General features: G+C 36.1%; 1 protein-coding gene across 11 annotated transcripts in view; it reads right to left on the minus strand.

Annotated features, from left to right (window-relative positions):
• LOC139973558 (uncharacterized) overlaps positions 1-18,636 on the minus strand; it is a 103,355-nt gene that overhangs the window by 33,547 nt on the left and 51,172 nt on the right. For 10 of the 11 annotated variants that reach the window (XM_071980329.1, XM_071980327.1, XM_071980321.1 and 7 more), the window contains one exon: positions 5,449-5,634. In XM_071980329.1, the coding sequence (XP_071836430.1) occupies positions 5,449-5,587 (139 nt within the window). In that variant the 5' untranslated portion in view covers positions 5,588-5,634. Of the gene's footprint in view, positions 1-5,448; positions 5,635-9,119; positions 9,259-18,636 lie in introns of those variants that run through there. The other variant, XM_071980326.1, reaches the window with a different exon arrangement.

The raw sequence follows: 18,636 nt of genomic DNA on the forward strand, positions 1-18,636 counted from the left end.
TTAGACAACCATCAAACAAAATAAGTAAAATATAAAATATAAAAAGACCAAAAACATTCCCCTTCTTTAAATTTTAATGTGCTGTACTTTAAAAAAAAAAAAAATTAGCATAAAAAAGAGCCTGTTATGAGCTGTATGTTGTGCTCTATGATAACATATATTTTGGTCGAATCTTTCTTTTCGTACATTTGTGAGGGTAACTCTCAAAACCGCAGAGTATGGTCGATTTGACGTTCAGTACAGTACATATAGTCCTTTAAATCGTTACAAGTGCAGACACAGGCAATAATAACAAGGAATTCCCTAGCTGGGTTATAGTATACCTAACTTGTCAATACGCTGTCAACATTCTCTACTATCTGTCGTAGTTAAGTGTCTCTTTGCATTTTGCTCCAGGGGAGGAATTCTTTTAAAAGGTTACAGATGCCTCAGTTGTATTCTTCAGTATTGGATGTTTTGGGAAATGTATCCTCCTCACCCACGATTCAGTTTAAAAAAAAGCAGTTTCCTAACCGGGCAGGGAAGGGTGGCCAACATGCTGTAGACCCCATCTTATTCTGTAAAAGAGGTGTAAAATTTACCTTATTTGGAAGAAGTTTAGCGACGTGGGTATTAATGATATTAACCCTTCAAATTTTCAAGTGACTTGAAAAATTCATAATCTGATATATATATTCATTAAGTGAGATTAAAACTTTCTATGGAAGTCAGTAATGAATGATACCCGATAGATGTAATAGACTAGTGACGCATGCAACTGTACTGGTCACCATCAGTGACAACAATTTAGACTTAATTTTACAACTTTATGCATCTGGTTCAGGTAGCATATATATGTTATTTCTCCCTCTCCCACCATCAATGTACACTTAAAATTCAGCTGAAATTTATAGAAAGCTTCCTGCTGTATTAATATCACAGCAGAAGGTCCAATTAGCGAGACTTGTGAGAACTTAATAAACCAGCCATGATTATCAAATCTTCATGAATGAGTAAAAAAAAACTTCACACAGGTCTGTTTGAACCTTATAGCAAGTGAAATATAGGCTAAAACGTGCTGTCAGTTTGATTCTCATACAAAATATTTCATTCCACTTTCACATCCCTAATCCCAATTTCCTTCCTTTCGACCTCCATTACTAATAACCTCCCTTTGTTTAGACCCCTCGGAGTTTATCCTCAAATCCCCCATTTAATCCTCTCATCGCTCTTTCCCTTCCATCTTTAAAACCTCTCTCCTTTGTTGTGTCTATTCGTGCTCTATTCATTAAACATTTGTCCATTTTAACTGTCTGTCCATCCATCCATCTGTCCATCTCTGTGTCTTAATCTGTTCTTCATTTGTTTTGTTTACAGTTTTCAGACAGCTATTCCCCTTCCTCTGGCTAATTCTAGTTCTGTTTTTGTTTACACTTTCCAATCTGAATAAATTATTTACTTGTCTCCTTTTCTCTTACTTTATTCCCTACATCAGATACTAGTTCTTCTTTTATTATTAGTTCACACAGCTCAATCAGGCTACCCTCCCCCACCCCCTCCCCCTCCCCTGTCACTAGTTTGACATTTCAGTTAGCCTCCGAAGAAGATCCTGCTAGGATCCAATCACCAGGCCTGAAGTAACTTAGACAAACAAAATTATTAGTGTTTAAATTTACAAAACAAAACAAAAAGTGCTTTATTTTCCTATGCTCATTGGTAGTAGTTTGGTAATTTGTGAATATTTGTAGACAGCGAAAGTAATGACTTGTAAATCTGCAGTCGATAGTATTTCACTCAGCATTACACTGTATGTAAAGAATTGTAATGTCTGTCAGACTCGCATCTTAGCAAAGTAATTTCTATCACAATCTTTAAAAGTGTTCAACATTGCAGTTGAAGAAATTATACATGCGTAACGCTCAAACGTAGCATTAAATATACATAATAAATATGGTATATTGCATAAATACATAATGAATTCTTCCAGGTTTTAAATTATTCGTCCAAACTTCATGAATGTTCTAGACAGCGTTCAATGTTGTATATAAGACCTAAAAAACCATTGCTGTTGAAATGTCAAAACTTCCAATTCACGTTTCTGTATTTGGGATGCGCTCAGTGGAAGTTAAACTCAGGTATTATGTCTACACTGTACGAAACTGTGTGAGATATTCCAAACCAACTGTTCTTATATTAATTTGTCAGTTGAATAGATAGAAATAGGGAAAGTTTAAAGGCATTGAAGACTCGCCCCAAACGGTGTGCCGCCATCTGAAAAAGTTAACTTTCCGTTGCTTGCAAGTGAAGTTTTTTTTGTGTCGCTACAAAATGCAGACAGTAATGAAATGGGATACCTTGTTACCTTTTAGCTAGACCTGAGATGTCCATCGCTGCTATGTACACTGTGTTGTAGGTATTGACCGAAGCTGCATGTATTGACTGTACACTAGTGTCTTATTACCAACGGTAGCAAGTAGTGTGTGTATTTTCTGGGATCGATGGTGGTGTCTAATACTTCTGTTACACCTAATTCGAAACTAGGTCAGATTACAGGCATGAGACGTTTCTTTGTGCGCGAGTCTTCAATGCCTTTAAGGATTCATTGTATGTCAGAGTTATAAATGCTCACTATAAAAAAAATTAAAAAAAATTAAATTGCTCCCACCTTGCACGTTTTAATATTAAATATTAAACATATCTGAAGGCATTGGTTTCTTGCATAGCTGAGTGAGACTAATATGGTAAGTATGCAAGAATGAATATTGTGTGCCCATCCAATCAATTAAAGCTGTCATGCTTAAATGCTTTATAAACCCACACACAGTACTGTACATAGAATCAAAATGGTACACACACACCAATGCTACTACTATGATGGATACCAATGAGGAAACACTAGTTTAATGTGCCTATTGAGCTATGGAATGCTCTAGTGGTGGTGCATGACCTTGAAGTCACCACTAGGAAAATATTGCATCCATTCCAGGGGTGTGATAACCATCTGGGATAGAATTAAGCCTAGCTGTACAGATATTGAATTTATTCCAGTATTCATATTAAGAGCTATGTGATCTATGAGAGTGGACAACCAAGATTGTATGTCGTTGGCGGTGAGAGAGGTCTGCGACTTGTCAATCTAATGAAAAAAATTCTCTTCTTCTCGTCAGTGCAAGTGGACTGCATGATGAAAATGCAAAACAAGAATTTGGGGACCGTCCCAGCAGAGCAGAGCAATAGTCATGAGGTGTTTATGTATTCACTTCGAATATATATTAAGAAAAGTCTATTAGATCCAAGAGATACGATTTGGATTCTGAATATTGACATAAAACCTTGGTGATAAAGGTATTAATTATATCAAATGAAATTTCTGATTGCTTATTGTTAGAAAAGGAAAGCTAATAGAAATTTTGAAGGTGCAACAGGTTCGGTTGAAACCAAAATATAAATTGATCTGTTTAATGAACATTGTTACAGTTTGTCGTTATTATTTGGTGTCCTACTTTTTTGTTCTAGTCTGTCTCAACGACCTTATAGTTTGTCATTTATTTGTTTGTCACTATTTTTTTTATTTTGCTCCATTTATGTGTGGAGGTTGTGGGGAGGGGTAGGAGGAGAGGAGGGGATGAGGGGAGAGAGACGGAGGAGAGGAGGGGATGAGGGGAGGGAGGAGGGAGGAAGGGGAAGAAGGGAGGAGAGGAGGGGAGGAAGGGAGAGGGTAAGAGGAGAGGAGGGGATGAGGGGAGGGAGGAGGGAGGAAGGGGAAGAAGGGAGGAGAGGAGGGGAGGAAGGGAGAGGGTAAGAGGAGAGGAGGGGATGAGGGGAGGGGAGAGAGAAGGATGAGAGGAGGGGAGAAAGGGAGGGAGGGAGGAAGGGAGGAGAGAGAAGGAGGGGAGGAGGGGAGAAAGGGAGAGGATAGGAGGGGATGAGGGAAAGAAGGAGGGAGGAAGGGAAGGAAGGGAGGAATGGGAAGAAGGGAGGAGGAGAGGAAGAGTAGAGGAGATGAGGAGAGGAGGGGATGATGGGAGGGAGGAGGAGGAGGGGAGGAGGGTAGGAGAGGAGGAGGAGGGAGGAGGAGGGGAGGAAGGGACAGTATTGCTCATATAAATACCTTCATCAGTCCTCTCTATTTTCTTAAATATGTTTTGCTACAATTTATTATTTTCTCCTTTTCACTATTTGAAATTGTTATATCCAAAACACCATCAATAGGAAACATTTAGATCAATTACATAGGAATAAAATAAGCTCAAAAGTTCATAAATATTAACCCAGTTCGGCAACATCACCCCCTGGCAATCCTCTGCCTTTGAAGAGCAACAAAATTAACCCAAAAGATTATGAGAATAATGCCATGCATCATTCCTATCCCACCCAGTTCACTGGCTGGACTCATATTAAAACCGATTCCCACATGGAAGAGATTTGGAAGAAAGAGGAACTGGGCAGTGAAAGCTGAAACTGCATGGTTCAATGATGCTAAATTGCTAATAAAGGAAATAGGTAGTTTGGACAGGAGTGAAGAAAATCATTATATTTTACTAAGCATCCAATATTTCAATCAGGACTGGTTCTCACAACAATGAGTGAATACCAGCTGCCTGTGATGGCACCATGAAAACCTTTTAAAACACAAAAACTATTTCAAAGGTTATAAATACCATGCATGCATAGATAGTAACGCCACAGTTATCAAAGAATTTGAAAAAGAGTGCTTTTTTAAGTGTCCGAAACTGTGACCACTTTCAGCATACTGTATCTAGCACTTTTTGTGTCACTATAATCACGTTACTAAGAATACTTACTGCGGATCAAACCACTAGAGCATAGACAGAAACGTAAGACTTAAAACTTGTCTCTGTTTTATTGTCTCCTTAATTATGTGACATGACCCCTGGGTGACATTTTACCCAGGATATGTGATCATGTTTGTACGATACCTACCAAATGACACTCACTTTGAATGAATTGGCCACACGTATATTAATATTTCACTTTGGATTACTCATTGTTCTAATGATTAATTATTACTCTCGAAACAGTTTGAAGAGTACGGTAGCTTTGACATTAATTACCTACAAAGGCTTTCTTGCAGTACAGTGGATCAGCAGTAAGGAGTGTTAGCTCAGTGGTTATCGCTGTTGCCTCTCAATCCTAACGTCCCGAGTTCGAGTCACTCCAAGATTCATGTATGTCGTCTAGTTACAGAGTTGTTTACAATTGACAATCATGAACGTTAAATATGCATCTAAGAGACTGACTTCGGTCAGGTTGCGGCTTTGATAAACCAATGAGGCTTCTTCGCGAGTTCCTGCTTACAGGAGGATCTAAAATACATACATACATACATACATACATACATACATACATACATACATACATACAAGTCTGCTAACAGTTTTATCATTTTTTCCTCTCTCTTTGATATTTTAGATGTTGACTAGCTTTGATATATTTTCAAAATCTTACCGTTTTTATTTTCCTTGTCCTTCTTCTTCTTTCGCCATTTCCAAGGCTTGAAGATATTTGTCCAACTAGATTTCTTGGCCTTATGTTCTGAAGGACTGATTTTGGCCGGTTTCTCTGTGGGTACCGCAGTAGTGGCCATTGGTTCAGATGGCTGACGGTATCTTACGAACGAGTCATCTTTTGAAACTGGAGAGGGGAGGGAAAAAAAACAGGAAATTTAGCGATGATCGGCATCAGAACTGGAACTGATTACTTGACGATAATACTGCTAGGATCGAAAAAAAAACATCAGAGGTCACCTCCATATATTTAACATACTATTCCTCTTAACTTCTAAACTTCTCTGTACTAAAAAGTAAAACAAAGAAAATATACCAAAGAGAGAAGAAAGAAAACAAAAGAAAGAAAGAAAATGGCAGCAGTGTGTGCAAAACAAGGGATGAAAATGGAGGGAGGGATGGAAATGGATAGGTTGATAGTGCAAGTAACAATGAGCATGAAAGGAAAAGGGTAATAATAACGTGATATTGCCTCTCTCATATTACAAAGAGTTATTTACAGGCATGCTTTCATCTTGGAATATTGGGTGATTCCATGTTTAGTTTAGGGAATATTAAATGGGATATGACTACTGTCACTCTTTGTCAAAGCAAGCATACATTATGTTCTTCTTTCTATACTACATGCAGTGAACATTAAAAAAACACACACAACGAAAACACGGCTTACGTTTCGTAAATTACCGTCAGTCTCTTACATATTGTAACTAACAAAATGATGTAATTTATGACTTTAAAATATTTCGGTAAAGGTCAGCCAGCACTTTAAATCTTCCCTCAAACCTCATTAACAGACAGATCGTTCTGAAAAATGACTTTCATGGCTGCGTAATTAACATTCTAATTGCTACTGCATCGCGAATGGTTTTAATAATGCAGAGATTGCAGTAGGGGTCAATGGATGTTCACATGTAAAAGGAAAAGACTAATTCAGATTCCAGGAAAGTTGCTTAAATCTCTCCAAATGATCTTGGGAAATTACTCTTTTTTTAAGTGCACCAAGGTTTGCAGAATCAAAACAATTCCATGAAAGTGAAGCAATCAAAACTGATGACTTCATACCCTGATTGACATAAAACACGAAAGCATTTTTGAAGTTTTTTCTAAATGCTAGTCATAATGAAACAAATATTGGCTTGCTTCATCAGCTAATGAATAGACTTTTCAATTCTTTGTGAAATTCTTTATAACAATTTTGGTTTCTAACTTATTTTTAGGTTTCTCTATGATCAAAATATTCAACAACAAAAATCTTGTGACTCCCAAATTATTCTTTATTTTAAGTTTTAAGAAAGAAGCTATCAGAATTGTCACCATTAAATTTTACTCGGGAGGGGGGGGGGGGGAGACCACCAGAGTTGACCCATACCAAACACGAGGAACCCCTTGATTGTGTAATCAATGGAATGGCCACTGAATTAACTAAGGCCAATTATAGTGCTCAGCCATTAACATATATTATCATAATTGTAAATTCTCTTAGCTTTGATCCTGAAGAAAACCTCCAAGCTTCATTAATCAAAATTAAAGATATAATCTCTATCACTTGAACACCTTATAAATTGAGATCAGTTTTATAAGTTGAAATAAATATTCCAAGTAACAACTTTTCAAAGCCAATTAATGGTCATACTTTACAATTACAGTCTATTGTTTGGTTACAATTATTGAAATAACATCGCTTTTATGTATTAAATTTCAACTATTATTCCCTGTTTTTTTTTCTTTTATTCAGGTAATTTTGATAAGCTAAATTTTGTGAGTGAATCAATAAACTTGGGCGTTTAAGATACTAATTGATATAACATGAGTAACTATTACCCTCCTCCAACACTCCCTCCTCCAACACTCCCTCCCCCGCCCCTCCCCCCCCCTCCAACATGGAATCTTTCAAAGTACTGGACAGATCATAAGACTCAAGAAGCAACAAGATGGTAATGAGGTCACCTGACCTGCTAATATCAGACATCGATCTGAACTGTGTGACATCACCTCAATCCTTTAGAGAACAGCTGAGACAGTTTTTCTTCAAAATTTGTGAATAAATTGTAATTCAATTTTCTCTCTTCCCAGAAAATTTCATAGTCAGTTACACAGGAGAGCGTCTGCCCGGAGCGCCTACGCCGTTTCTCGCCAGTAATTAGTCGTCCTTCTCAGACAGAAATCCAAAATTCCACCCACAGCGGTCCAAATTCATAAATTGTCACGGACTGCATTTTACCAACTTGGCTGAGCCGAATTCGAGAAAGTTAATTTAGCCGCAGACTGCAAATCATTACCGCCGCGCTGGAGCAACCTTAGACGTTTCTTCACCGTCGAACCTTTATCCTGATGCCACGACAACAGCTGTAGCAGACGGTTACCACGACAACAACTGCAGCAGACGGTAAAGGATATCAAAAAATTTTTGGGGTGGATTTTGTTAGATAGCACAGCGTATCTTCCCCGGCATGAACTGCAGAGTACTCACATCGTAGTGGTCTTTGTCGATGACACTTAACGGTACACTCAATCATGTAGGACGGTTCAGAGTAAATATCAAATGTCATGATCAGCGAGAGGAGTAACAGGTCACGCATGACGTTATTGTCTCAGCCATCAAGTGAGATGTAATATTCAGGGTTAAGTTTAGACCTTAACACTTGCAAAACGGGTAAAAGTGGCTGTAAGAATTGCTTACATAATTCATCTCGTCAGAGACACATTACCGGACGGAAGCACTGATCCATGTTACATATGCATAACATCTCTCTAAAGATCTCTCTAAACAAATATGTCCTTTCATTTCCGAATTCTCTCTCTAATTCTCTTCGCCCAGACCTCAGCTGCGCGCACGCACGCACGCACGGAGGTCTGTGTCGTCCTACATAGATCTTTCTGACATTCACACGCAGAATATGATACTCAAAATTCAAACTATATTGTATGCACAGAGTGATTTATTGACAAATAAATGAAGATAATATAAATTTATACCAAATTTTTCCACCGATCTATACAATTACGGTCGGTCATTGACATCTCAGTACTGGTTATGGTAATGATTTTTTGTTAAATTTTTCTTCTTTTTTGATCTTGAAATTCAGCACGGTCATAAACCCTTACAAGATAGAAATTATCACAGAGGAAGTCATACATTTGAATAAAATTCTAGTTCCTTGTGGCAAAGAAATTTGTCAATCTGAAAAATAGGTGGTTTCTTTGCAGGATGTTGACATCTAGATGCAATAATTATTATATAATAATTATTATATACCAATTTCTTCGACATTTGACTTGGTTGATTTCATATGAAGGCCTTTCAATGAGGACATCGCAGAGAAAAAACTTTGACCTCTTTTCGACAAAATGCACAAACTTGTCGTTTTAATTACGCTGTCGTCATTCATGGATAAATTGTCAATACCTTTCGATTCATTTTGAGCAAAAATGTTTCGAGTCGTGTTAGTTTACTAGCTAAGCTTGTGAACAGATAATTATTGTTACAACTTAAATTCTTTTTATCGAAACTAATCGTACTTAGCGAGGAGATCAAAACTTAACGAAAATGACCTGAAAAAAGAAGCTGCCTTAAATTATATATGAGATGACAGAGTGTAAATACATCCCTACCGTTGGAAGACATCTCTAGAAAGACTTTTACATAGCTCACTGACCGTAATCCATTCCTCACTGCTGTACAGTTCATGATGTGGTTTAGATGGATTGACGGTGGAAGGATAACTTTCCTTACCTTAATATATGCAGGTGGCTACCTCAGTCATGGGTAGTTGAAACTGATTGTTCAACTTTATCACGATTCATAGAAGTTTTAAATCATGCTTAGCAACACTTCCTGTATTGGTGTGGTTCACTTCCTGTATGACTATCCAAAATATTTTCCTTCTTTCTTTATATATGTGAATCACCCTTGAATCACCCTAAGCTCATCTAAAAGTTCCTACTTCTTATACCTAACAATCACTAAAAAACTTGCTTGAAAGTAGTACCTCAACAACAATTTCCCAGCTTATTCTCAACTAAGAAGGAATTAAATTGATGTATTCAAAAAGTGAATAACATTACTGTGAGAGGTGGCAATCAAATGCTAGTGTGAAACTGGAACATTAGCGGGCCATCATTACTTTTACTTTCTAGCATATATATATATATATATCAGTATGTGAGGTATAAATATGATGATCTGGAAAATATTTTGTCTTCTCATATGATTCCCATGACTTGTCACATAAATATAAGAGTCAACAAAAACTTTCTAAGTTGTGGTTTTTATATTTTGGGGTAGCATTAAGCAATAAGGCCAAAAAAAATTGCTGGTAATCCTCCTGAACATTAAAAATAGCAAACACAAAATTGAAAAGATATTTAGATATATATATAAATCATTCACCCATTGCCAAGTACTGTACTTATATAATGGATGTGTTTTGCTTTGCAGTTGACCTATAACATAGAAAGCAAAAGTAGGTAGGAAATTGCATGTAAAATATGTTCAAGTTAAACGTTCAATGGAAAAACTGACTGAGAAAATTATTATAAACAATGGAAAGGAGCAAAGAACTTTATGGCTCAATGTAGGCCAGTCAGAAATGATCCCCAGTCAAAGAAATGGCTGACATATTATATGTAGGGATCGCCACCCACTAAGAGCTGGATTGCTCAGTAAACTGGGAGAGATCTGGGCCTGAAACCCGGCCGTCACTGGTTCGAATTCGGTTATAGCAACAAATTTCTTTGAAATTTTCCATTTTAAATTTATCTTCAGTCATAAAATGAAACACTTTATAGTGTTTGAATCATACCTTGAGTGCTACAGTAAGACAAGTATAGTAACTGGGATTCCTGCATGAAGTAAATCTGTTCTCTAAATCTGTTCTCTATGTAAAGAATCAAATCTGTATAGGCTTGCATGCATACTGTAGTGTAGTGTTGCCACAAGATCGCTGTCTATATTTGGTTTTGCTCACTATATGACAGAATAGAGAAATACTTCTACTACTTATCTTGCTGCCCCCCCCCCCCCCCCGATCGTTCCCTTCGAATATTTGCATGTAAGACATGTTAGTGCAATTAATAAGGACTATATAAAGCTTTTACAGTAAGAAGCATAGTGCCCCCAAAATTGTGATACAAACAAACTGAATTCATTTAAACATCTTGGCCTCGAATAAGGCATGATAGCATATATAGATTCGATGACTTCCTACAGGGGCAAAGCTTAATTAAGATTTCCGTAGATATTTCCTTTTAAACACAGAATACAGTTAACCATGCTCCTACCTCCCTTGCCCCTCCCCCCCCTTCCTCTTCTTGTGGCCTCCAGTCGCTTCCGGCTATTACTTATAAATGTCCTTGGAACTTCCTGCAAAATGTCATGAATAGAATTTAGACATCATTAGAGCATCAAAGTTTTTTCGGAAATTTTTTGAGATTTCACGAGACACAGACAGTTTTCTTCCTTCTTTTGTTCTTACTGAAACTTAAAAAGAAAACTCCACAAGCTACAATCTACTTTCTGTGTGTACTGTAATATTTATTTACTGAGAGAGACATGGTCTCCATAGGTGATATACTAGTACTGTGTAACCTCTTAAACAGAACCATCTATGTACTAAACTACACACTGAAGGATAGTGTGTACCCTAAGTGTTGTGTAGCTATGTAACTATGTACTACTGTACACTAATCTGCAGCCATCCCCTCATCCTTCCTGACGCATAGTGATATCATGTGCAGATCTCCGGCTCCTCCTCAGTGAGCCTAAATGATATTGGCGGCCATAATTAACTCATGCAGAGATCATTAACTGTTTCAATAGCTTTTGATATTAACTAATTAGTATTAAACTAGTAACAGATTAACATGTGAAGCCCAATGGCCAAGAATACTGAATACATGACAGTTATGCTTTAACTTACACTGTTGAATACTATACTTTACATTCATATTTATCCCTCATTGACCAACTTGGACCTTTCAGTATATAACAACATAACCTAAAGGCTTATTGTACAAGTTTTAATGACTAACTGAAGAAGACAAACTATTTGTTTGAGTATACCATGCTTCTCTATAGGTCTGTTTATTCATCTCAAGATTTGAAGTGGATATATTGACCTGAAGCCTGTATGTTGCATGTATGTATACTGTACATGTATGTCACATGTACACCTATATGTGGTTATATTACACACACCCATCCTACACGAGGATAGAGTCCACTATGGTGGCCATGATAGGGAAATATAGTAACACACTGTAAGTTAAAATTTTCTCTAAATAAAAAAATTAAATATAAATAAATATTAAAAAAAATTTTAAATGGAAAGTCTCGTTTGAAAAGACTTTGCTCCATGTTTTCAAATATTGTGCAAAATCTCTGAGCATTTAAAAATATGGAAATTCGATTTTATGTTCTTTGACTGATACAGCCATTCCTTCTTTGCTTTCTTACATCTTGATTCTTCAAGGTGAATCATCCCCTTATTCCAGCTCTATAGCTATATACACAAGGTGTCCCTTTAATGCATCTATGTGACTCTCAATTGTCTCCAAAGTCATTCTTTAAGTAGATTAAACAGTAGCTTGAGGGATTAAATGGCTGATGGATTAAAGAGCATGGAGTTGTGACAGGCAACTCACTTCATTTAAATACATTATAATTAGTAGATACTGCAAGACTTAATCTCGCAGATATATGGAGTCTTTGTATAATGTACTACCGTGTTGCCTCAAATTATCATCGGTAACTGGCAAGACGGATTAACCTAGATTGAACTACTGTATACTATGAACCAAACTCTCTTGTATTATACACTGTTAATCCGCAAGACATGTCCTGTATTTAGTGTTTTGTCCAAAATAGAAAATCAGTTCAAAGGAAATGTTCTGGAAAATCCACATTTCAGTTGTATGTTCCGATTGATCAAACAAACATACCAGAAAATCTCCTCCCCTCGCATTTACCCCTCACATTTACCCCTCCCATTCACCCATCCCATTCACCCCTCCTATTTACCATTGTGCTTTATCCCTATCCCTCCCCTCTATCCCCTCCCCTCCCCTCCCCTCGACTCTATCCCATCCCCTCTAATCCCTACCCTATTCCCTTTCCCTTCCCTCTAACCCCTTTTGCCTATTCCGTTCCCTCTGCTTCCCTACCTCTGACCCTCTCTTAAATCCCCTCCCCTCTATCCCTACCCTCTATCCTCTACCTTGGCCTTGTGTTTCTAATCCCTGGCCTTATTTTCCATACATCCAATATTAGCAAATTATGTATCATGGAAGATACAGCTACGGGGTAAGCAGAGCATTATTATTATCTACAGAATATTGTCTATTAATTCACAGTCACTAACTGTTCGTTTCCTCGTTTGGTTATTGTACACAGGACAACTAGAAATAATGATATTTATCAGTGAAAGGGGCTGAACTACCTACTTGCTTCAAGTCAATTCTTGGCAAGCAATATCAAAATATAGTCTTTTGAAATCACCTAGAATTTGAATAATGCAAAGTTTACAAATGTCATTTCATGTAAATTTTGTCGATGAATGATTAGCAGCTTTGGTGGGGGTTTTTCCCCGCTAGTTAAAATTATTAATAATTTTAGTAAAGTATCATATTTTTCATTTAAAACTGAAGAAGAAAATACCATCATGTCGTTCCTTATTAGATTATTTAAAATATTATTTGAAACTTAACCATTATATTTTTAAGCAGAATATGAAAGTAAATATATGGGAGAGATATTGGCAGCCGTGGTCTAATCTATTAGGTTTTGAAATATAGTTTTTGAACATTACTATTATTCATAGGAGTATCACAGTAATTTGTACTTTGCCGATGGGGTTGAATTTTTTTTTATTCGTGTTAAATAATTTAAGTTAATCTTGTATTTGTCTGTATGTATATGTCATGAGAAATAAAAAAAATAATAAAAAATTAATAAAAAAAATATATAAAAAGAAAACATGTTTACTTAATTTAGCAAGTATATACTGTAAATATATCAACGGAAACCACAATTAATAGATCAAAATGGAAATGTTCGTTGTGTACATGAATTTCGCAGGGTGAATTATTTGCAACCAATTAACAAGTTTTCCCTTCATGTAAGGATCATGTGTACTTAACTAAAAATAAGATCTCTCATCAAAATGTTTTGCATACAAGTTTTTGATTTTGACTCTTAATTTGAAATGATGACATGCTTATTTGGTATTGAGTGTCGTTGAGTGCTGTTATTGAGTGTTTGACCGCAACAGGTTCTAATTATCATAAAAGCAATCGAAAGTGAACAACCTGATCAAATGAACACAAGCCTCTCCCATTACATACAGTAGAAGCATTGATAAATTTATCAGGCTTCAAAATACTTCCCTGAAAGTTAGCGGCCTGCGACTCAGTGCGACAATACTAACAGTATTGAACTTGTCTCCATTTTGCTAAACACACTTTCCCATCTACAAATATAACCTACTGAAATTGTAACCTTTCAGCACTGCACCCTCTATTACCCATATGCGATCCAGCCCCACTTTCTCCTAACTCCCACCGGATCTACAGTTTAGAAAGTTAACCCATAGATATGTCCTTCGACGAATTCTTCCATCCAAGAAAATGAAATATATACTATTTCTTCAACAGACTTCAATGGGATCCTATACTTATTCCCTACTTATAAAATGTTCACTGTTAAAATGTACAAGAGAATCTGCCTAGTTATGACCATGAACAAAGTTGTGCCCACGCCCTACATTGTTGGTCAAAAGAAAGACAGCTGAGCTGCATATTAAAAGAAACTAAAAGCTTCTATCTGTGAGATTAAATATGATAGAAAATGCAATTTGACAGCTACAATCAGTAGCAACATGGCAAGACTAACCATCATATTAAACCTATAGATATATAGCCCTTAGAAACCAACCCCAAATCATAACCACTTCAAGTGTACCACATCACTAAAACAAAAAATATGTGATTTTTAAATTAACACAAAACATTTCCTCACAATAAGCAACTGTCAAACTTACCTGATATTAGACAAAAAAAACTTTATCATTGAAAGAAAAAGATCAAGCAACCTGCCAGAACTATGTTTGTAATTTAAGGCCCTTAACTTTGACCAAGAAAACACAATGTTAAGATTATTAAAACATAGAAAGGAACTGAGAAGTATTCATAATTGATTAACAACGTTGAATAATTAATAACCAGATTCGGTAAAACATAGATCTCCTGTAAAATATTAAAAGATCATTCATGGAATGTATCGATATTAACTACACTGTGTGAAGTGTCTTTTTTTCTCACTAGACCGTAATTTTTGCTTTCAAACTACTATATATACCATAACTATCAAAGACATAATTGGTAATGTGTTAAACAAGGAAATTACAGACTGCTTCTGGAAGCAAACAGCTCATGGAATAAACCCACAGTATATTGTGATCCAGCGCACACTTGACTATATCTAGGGGTGTGCAGTTCATCACTAGTTGAACTAGTATATAAGGACCTTTGGACTTAAAACACATAGAGCGGTATGTTTTACTGTACACTTATAACAGGGAAATATCATGACATACCATCCATAACTGTATGTAGTTAACTTGTCAGCCCATCTTGAAGAGCTTATATACACTAGGGATTGAGACCTGTCAATGAATATGTTTTTCAATGAAGACAAAAAAAAGATGACAACATTTTTGAAACTGTGTCAAAATTATCATACTGTATCTACTTATCCACGAACCCATGGTAAAATTTTTTGCATGCGCTAGGTTTATAGGTTGAGCTGCAATTTTGTCTGTTTCAATGCAGTGTCAAAAAATGAACAACTTTAATCATATTAGCCTAACTACTTCTGTCTAGACCAGGGGTGGGAAACCTTTTTGAATGAATTGGCCAGATACAAGAAGTGAAAAATTGACTGGGCCGCACCTAACCAACGACCTGCTGTTGATTTCAAACCTTTGATTCCGAGGACTTTTAAGCAATAGGTGTGTGTACTTAATCTGTATTCACAAAAACATAATGTCAATACAGTACAGTTGATAATTAATGGGGATAATAGGCCTACCTGACAGCATCATTAGTGCCGATAAATTCTAAGCAGCTAGCTCGTTTTTTGTGATGATGTAAAATAGATTGATTTTTTTCCTTTTTCTTGAGACATATCAAAAAAATCACTGGCGGGCCGCATGTGGCCCCCAGGCCATAGGTTGCCCAGCTCTGGTCTAGACGAATCTTCTTATAGAATATGGTATATTTTATAAATCCCTTTGGAGGTCCATCCAGACTTGTAGACAACAACAACCAAACACTCCATTAATTACCGATAGTTTCACCAAATTTTAGCAGAAGTTTGTAAACATGAGGATGTAAATGGTTGGTAAGATCTGGACTGAAAAGTATAAGTTAGGTGAGACGGGGGTAATCTAACTGTTTCCATTCTACTATTCCACATTCTTCTCCTCTTCATACTGGACAATGTTACTTTAAAGTAGAGATTTAAAGTAGAGCATGGCCTTCATAGCTTATATTAGACAGCAGTTTCCTATCTGAAGGAGTTCAAAATTACCACATCCCATGCATCTTCATTCCGTGAGCAAACACGAGAGGAAATTGTTTTCCTTTTTGTCAATTCATTCTTTTCTATGATCCAATTAAGATCTGCATATAAATAGTATGCAGGGTATAAATTAAAATGCCTGTCAAAAGGAGGCAAACTTTGAAATTTTATCGAGGAAAGCATTTTCTTTTTTTATCTATTTTATTTTTTCCTGGTTTTCTTCCCAATGAATTCTGAGAGGTATTGCAAGGATTTTTACTATAGGTTTATCATGATGTTAGTAACATATGAAAGGAGATAAAAAAAAATATTTACTTTCATTAGTTTATTAACTATTAACTACCAATGAAGAAAATGTTGTGTCCTACAAATTTAATGTCACATTATTTTGTACCTTATTATTTAAGAACTGAGTTTAAATTCATGCGGAGGTAAATTCCTTGTTTCTAGTTCAGGAATTGACTACTATACTAATGTTATGTTTCACCGATGTACATCATCACTGAATTCTTAGGTCAATACAAGATGCAGCATACATACAGTATGGGTATCAGGCTATCAGCAGTTTCAGAAAATACTGCTCTCTAAATACTACTGTACATAGCTTAATCCAGAGGAACTATGGGTGGACGGAGCTACTATGCAAAATGGCCGAATTGCTATGTACTGTATATACATATCAAAAGATGCAGATGCAGTTCAATTTTACACAGGAGTCATAGTATTTTATAATTCAGGGACAAATTTCAGAGCATTCAAGACTGCTACACCAAATTTTGAAGGTTAAAATTATTTCCTGGAAAGAGGAATTGTTTTGATATTGACAATATGAACCAGCAACTTGATTCACTTAGTACTGCTAAGTGGTATTTAAGCACCCAGTTTTGCATACTGTTGTTCAAGACTAAGCCAGACATTGGAACTAGGCAGATACAGTACAGTACTGTACTGCATAAAAATGTACATATGAAGTGTATAAGTTTTTTGCCTGTTCTACATGTTACATACAGTATAGTTAGAAATTTTGAAGTATTGTGCAAACTTGATTGTCATATATATTATTCACTAAAATAGCTGACTTGGTTCGATCTGTTTGTGGAAGACCTGTTATTACTTACATGAAATTTAATGCAGCAACTTATTTTGCTGGTTGGAGATCAATAATTTGTTTTCCACGACCAGATCCAATTTTCGGAAAGAAATTGCAATTTCGATCAAGTTATTTATTTTGTCACTTCTACGGATTATTGAGACTTACATCAAACCATTAAAGCCATCGCTCGGAGCACTATAGATAGATATACATTAAAATAAAGAGAGAAAAAGAAAAGGGGGGGAAAACACCTCAAAATATGATCTAAAAGCAGGCTACAAGTAAGAGCAGAGGGAACATGCAAATCTACAAGCACAATCGATGCACGATAAAATGCAATGAAAAGACTTTTAATTCTGTCAGGTAAACATACCAACCAATCCTAGCAGCCAGTCCCAGCCTAGCGATATTTACTTCACATTTTGTGTGTAACTTACTGTTTAAATGTCCGAGCAAGCCTTTATCTTATGTCTATATAATGCTTTCTCTCAAAAGATATTTATCAAATCTAGCAAATGCTGCTACAGAAAGAGAATCAATTTTGGAGACCATTATCATATCAAAATACAATGCTGAAAACTTATAACATTGTCTAGCTAATAGTTTTTCTTATTATTACCAGGCTCCCCCCTCCCCTCCCCCTCCTCCACAAGTACAAAGACAAAACATAATAAACACTAAAAACCATGTCATATAACCATAATGGTTTCCTTTTGGGGGGGAGGGATAGTTGAATTTGTATAAAAAATCAGTTTGTCTCGACTTTATCAATTTTTTTTTTACATATATACTGGCAGGCATACTAACACTTGACAGTTTGCTCTCTTACAAGCACCATCTTTGCCACACTCGAGCTGGAATATAGAGCTCTTTAAGCCAATTAATTGCATGGTTAATAAAAAATTAATAAAGAAGTAAAAATCATTCGAGAGCAAAGAGGAAAAAGCTTGATCATCTATATTTGATCTAGCAATTTGAACCTTTTCAGCTGATAACTACTGCTTGGTTCACTGCTATCTTCATTAAAGAAGTGTATATGAAATGGCGAATGGCAGATCATATGGAAAAGTACTGTACATACAGTACCTGTTAGTTAGTAGATTTCCCTATTTTGTCAAGTTTGAACTTTTGTGGACCAAATATCGTGCATGCATGTTAGCAGGCCAGAGGAGGATGAATTTGAGGGCTTAGATTTAAGATATATAATGCATGGCTTGACCACAGATCACTGGCAAATGTATTGAAACCTTGAAAGGCACAATAATTTATACGATGAAATATGTATGGAGACAAAATGTACTGATTATTGATTGGAATTCATGTTGGTGTGCACTGTACATCATACTATGCTATAAATAACTTGTACACTTTTAGTTAATGGGGTTGAGATGAAGAAATGATTAAAAATATGCAAATGAAAGATCTCAAAATGTATCTAATTTACAGCACCACCGCTAGTT

This window comes from Apostichopus japonicus, chromosome 9 (genome assembly GCF_037975245.1).
Source record: "Apostichopus japonicus isolate 1M-3 chromosome 9, ASM3797524v1, whole genome shotgun sequence".
Lineage (NCBI taxonomy): Eukaryota > Metazoa > Echinodermata > Holothuroidea > Aspidochirotida > Stichopodidae > Apostichopus > Apostichopus japonicus.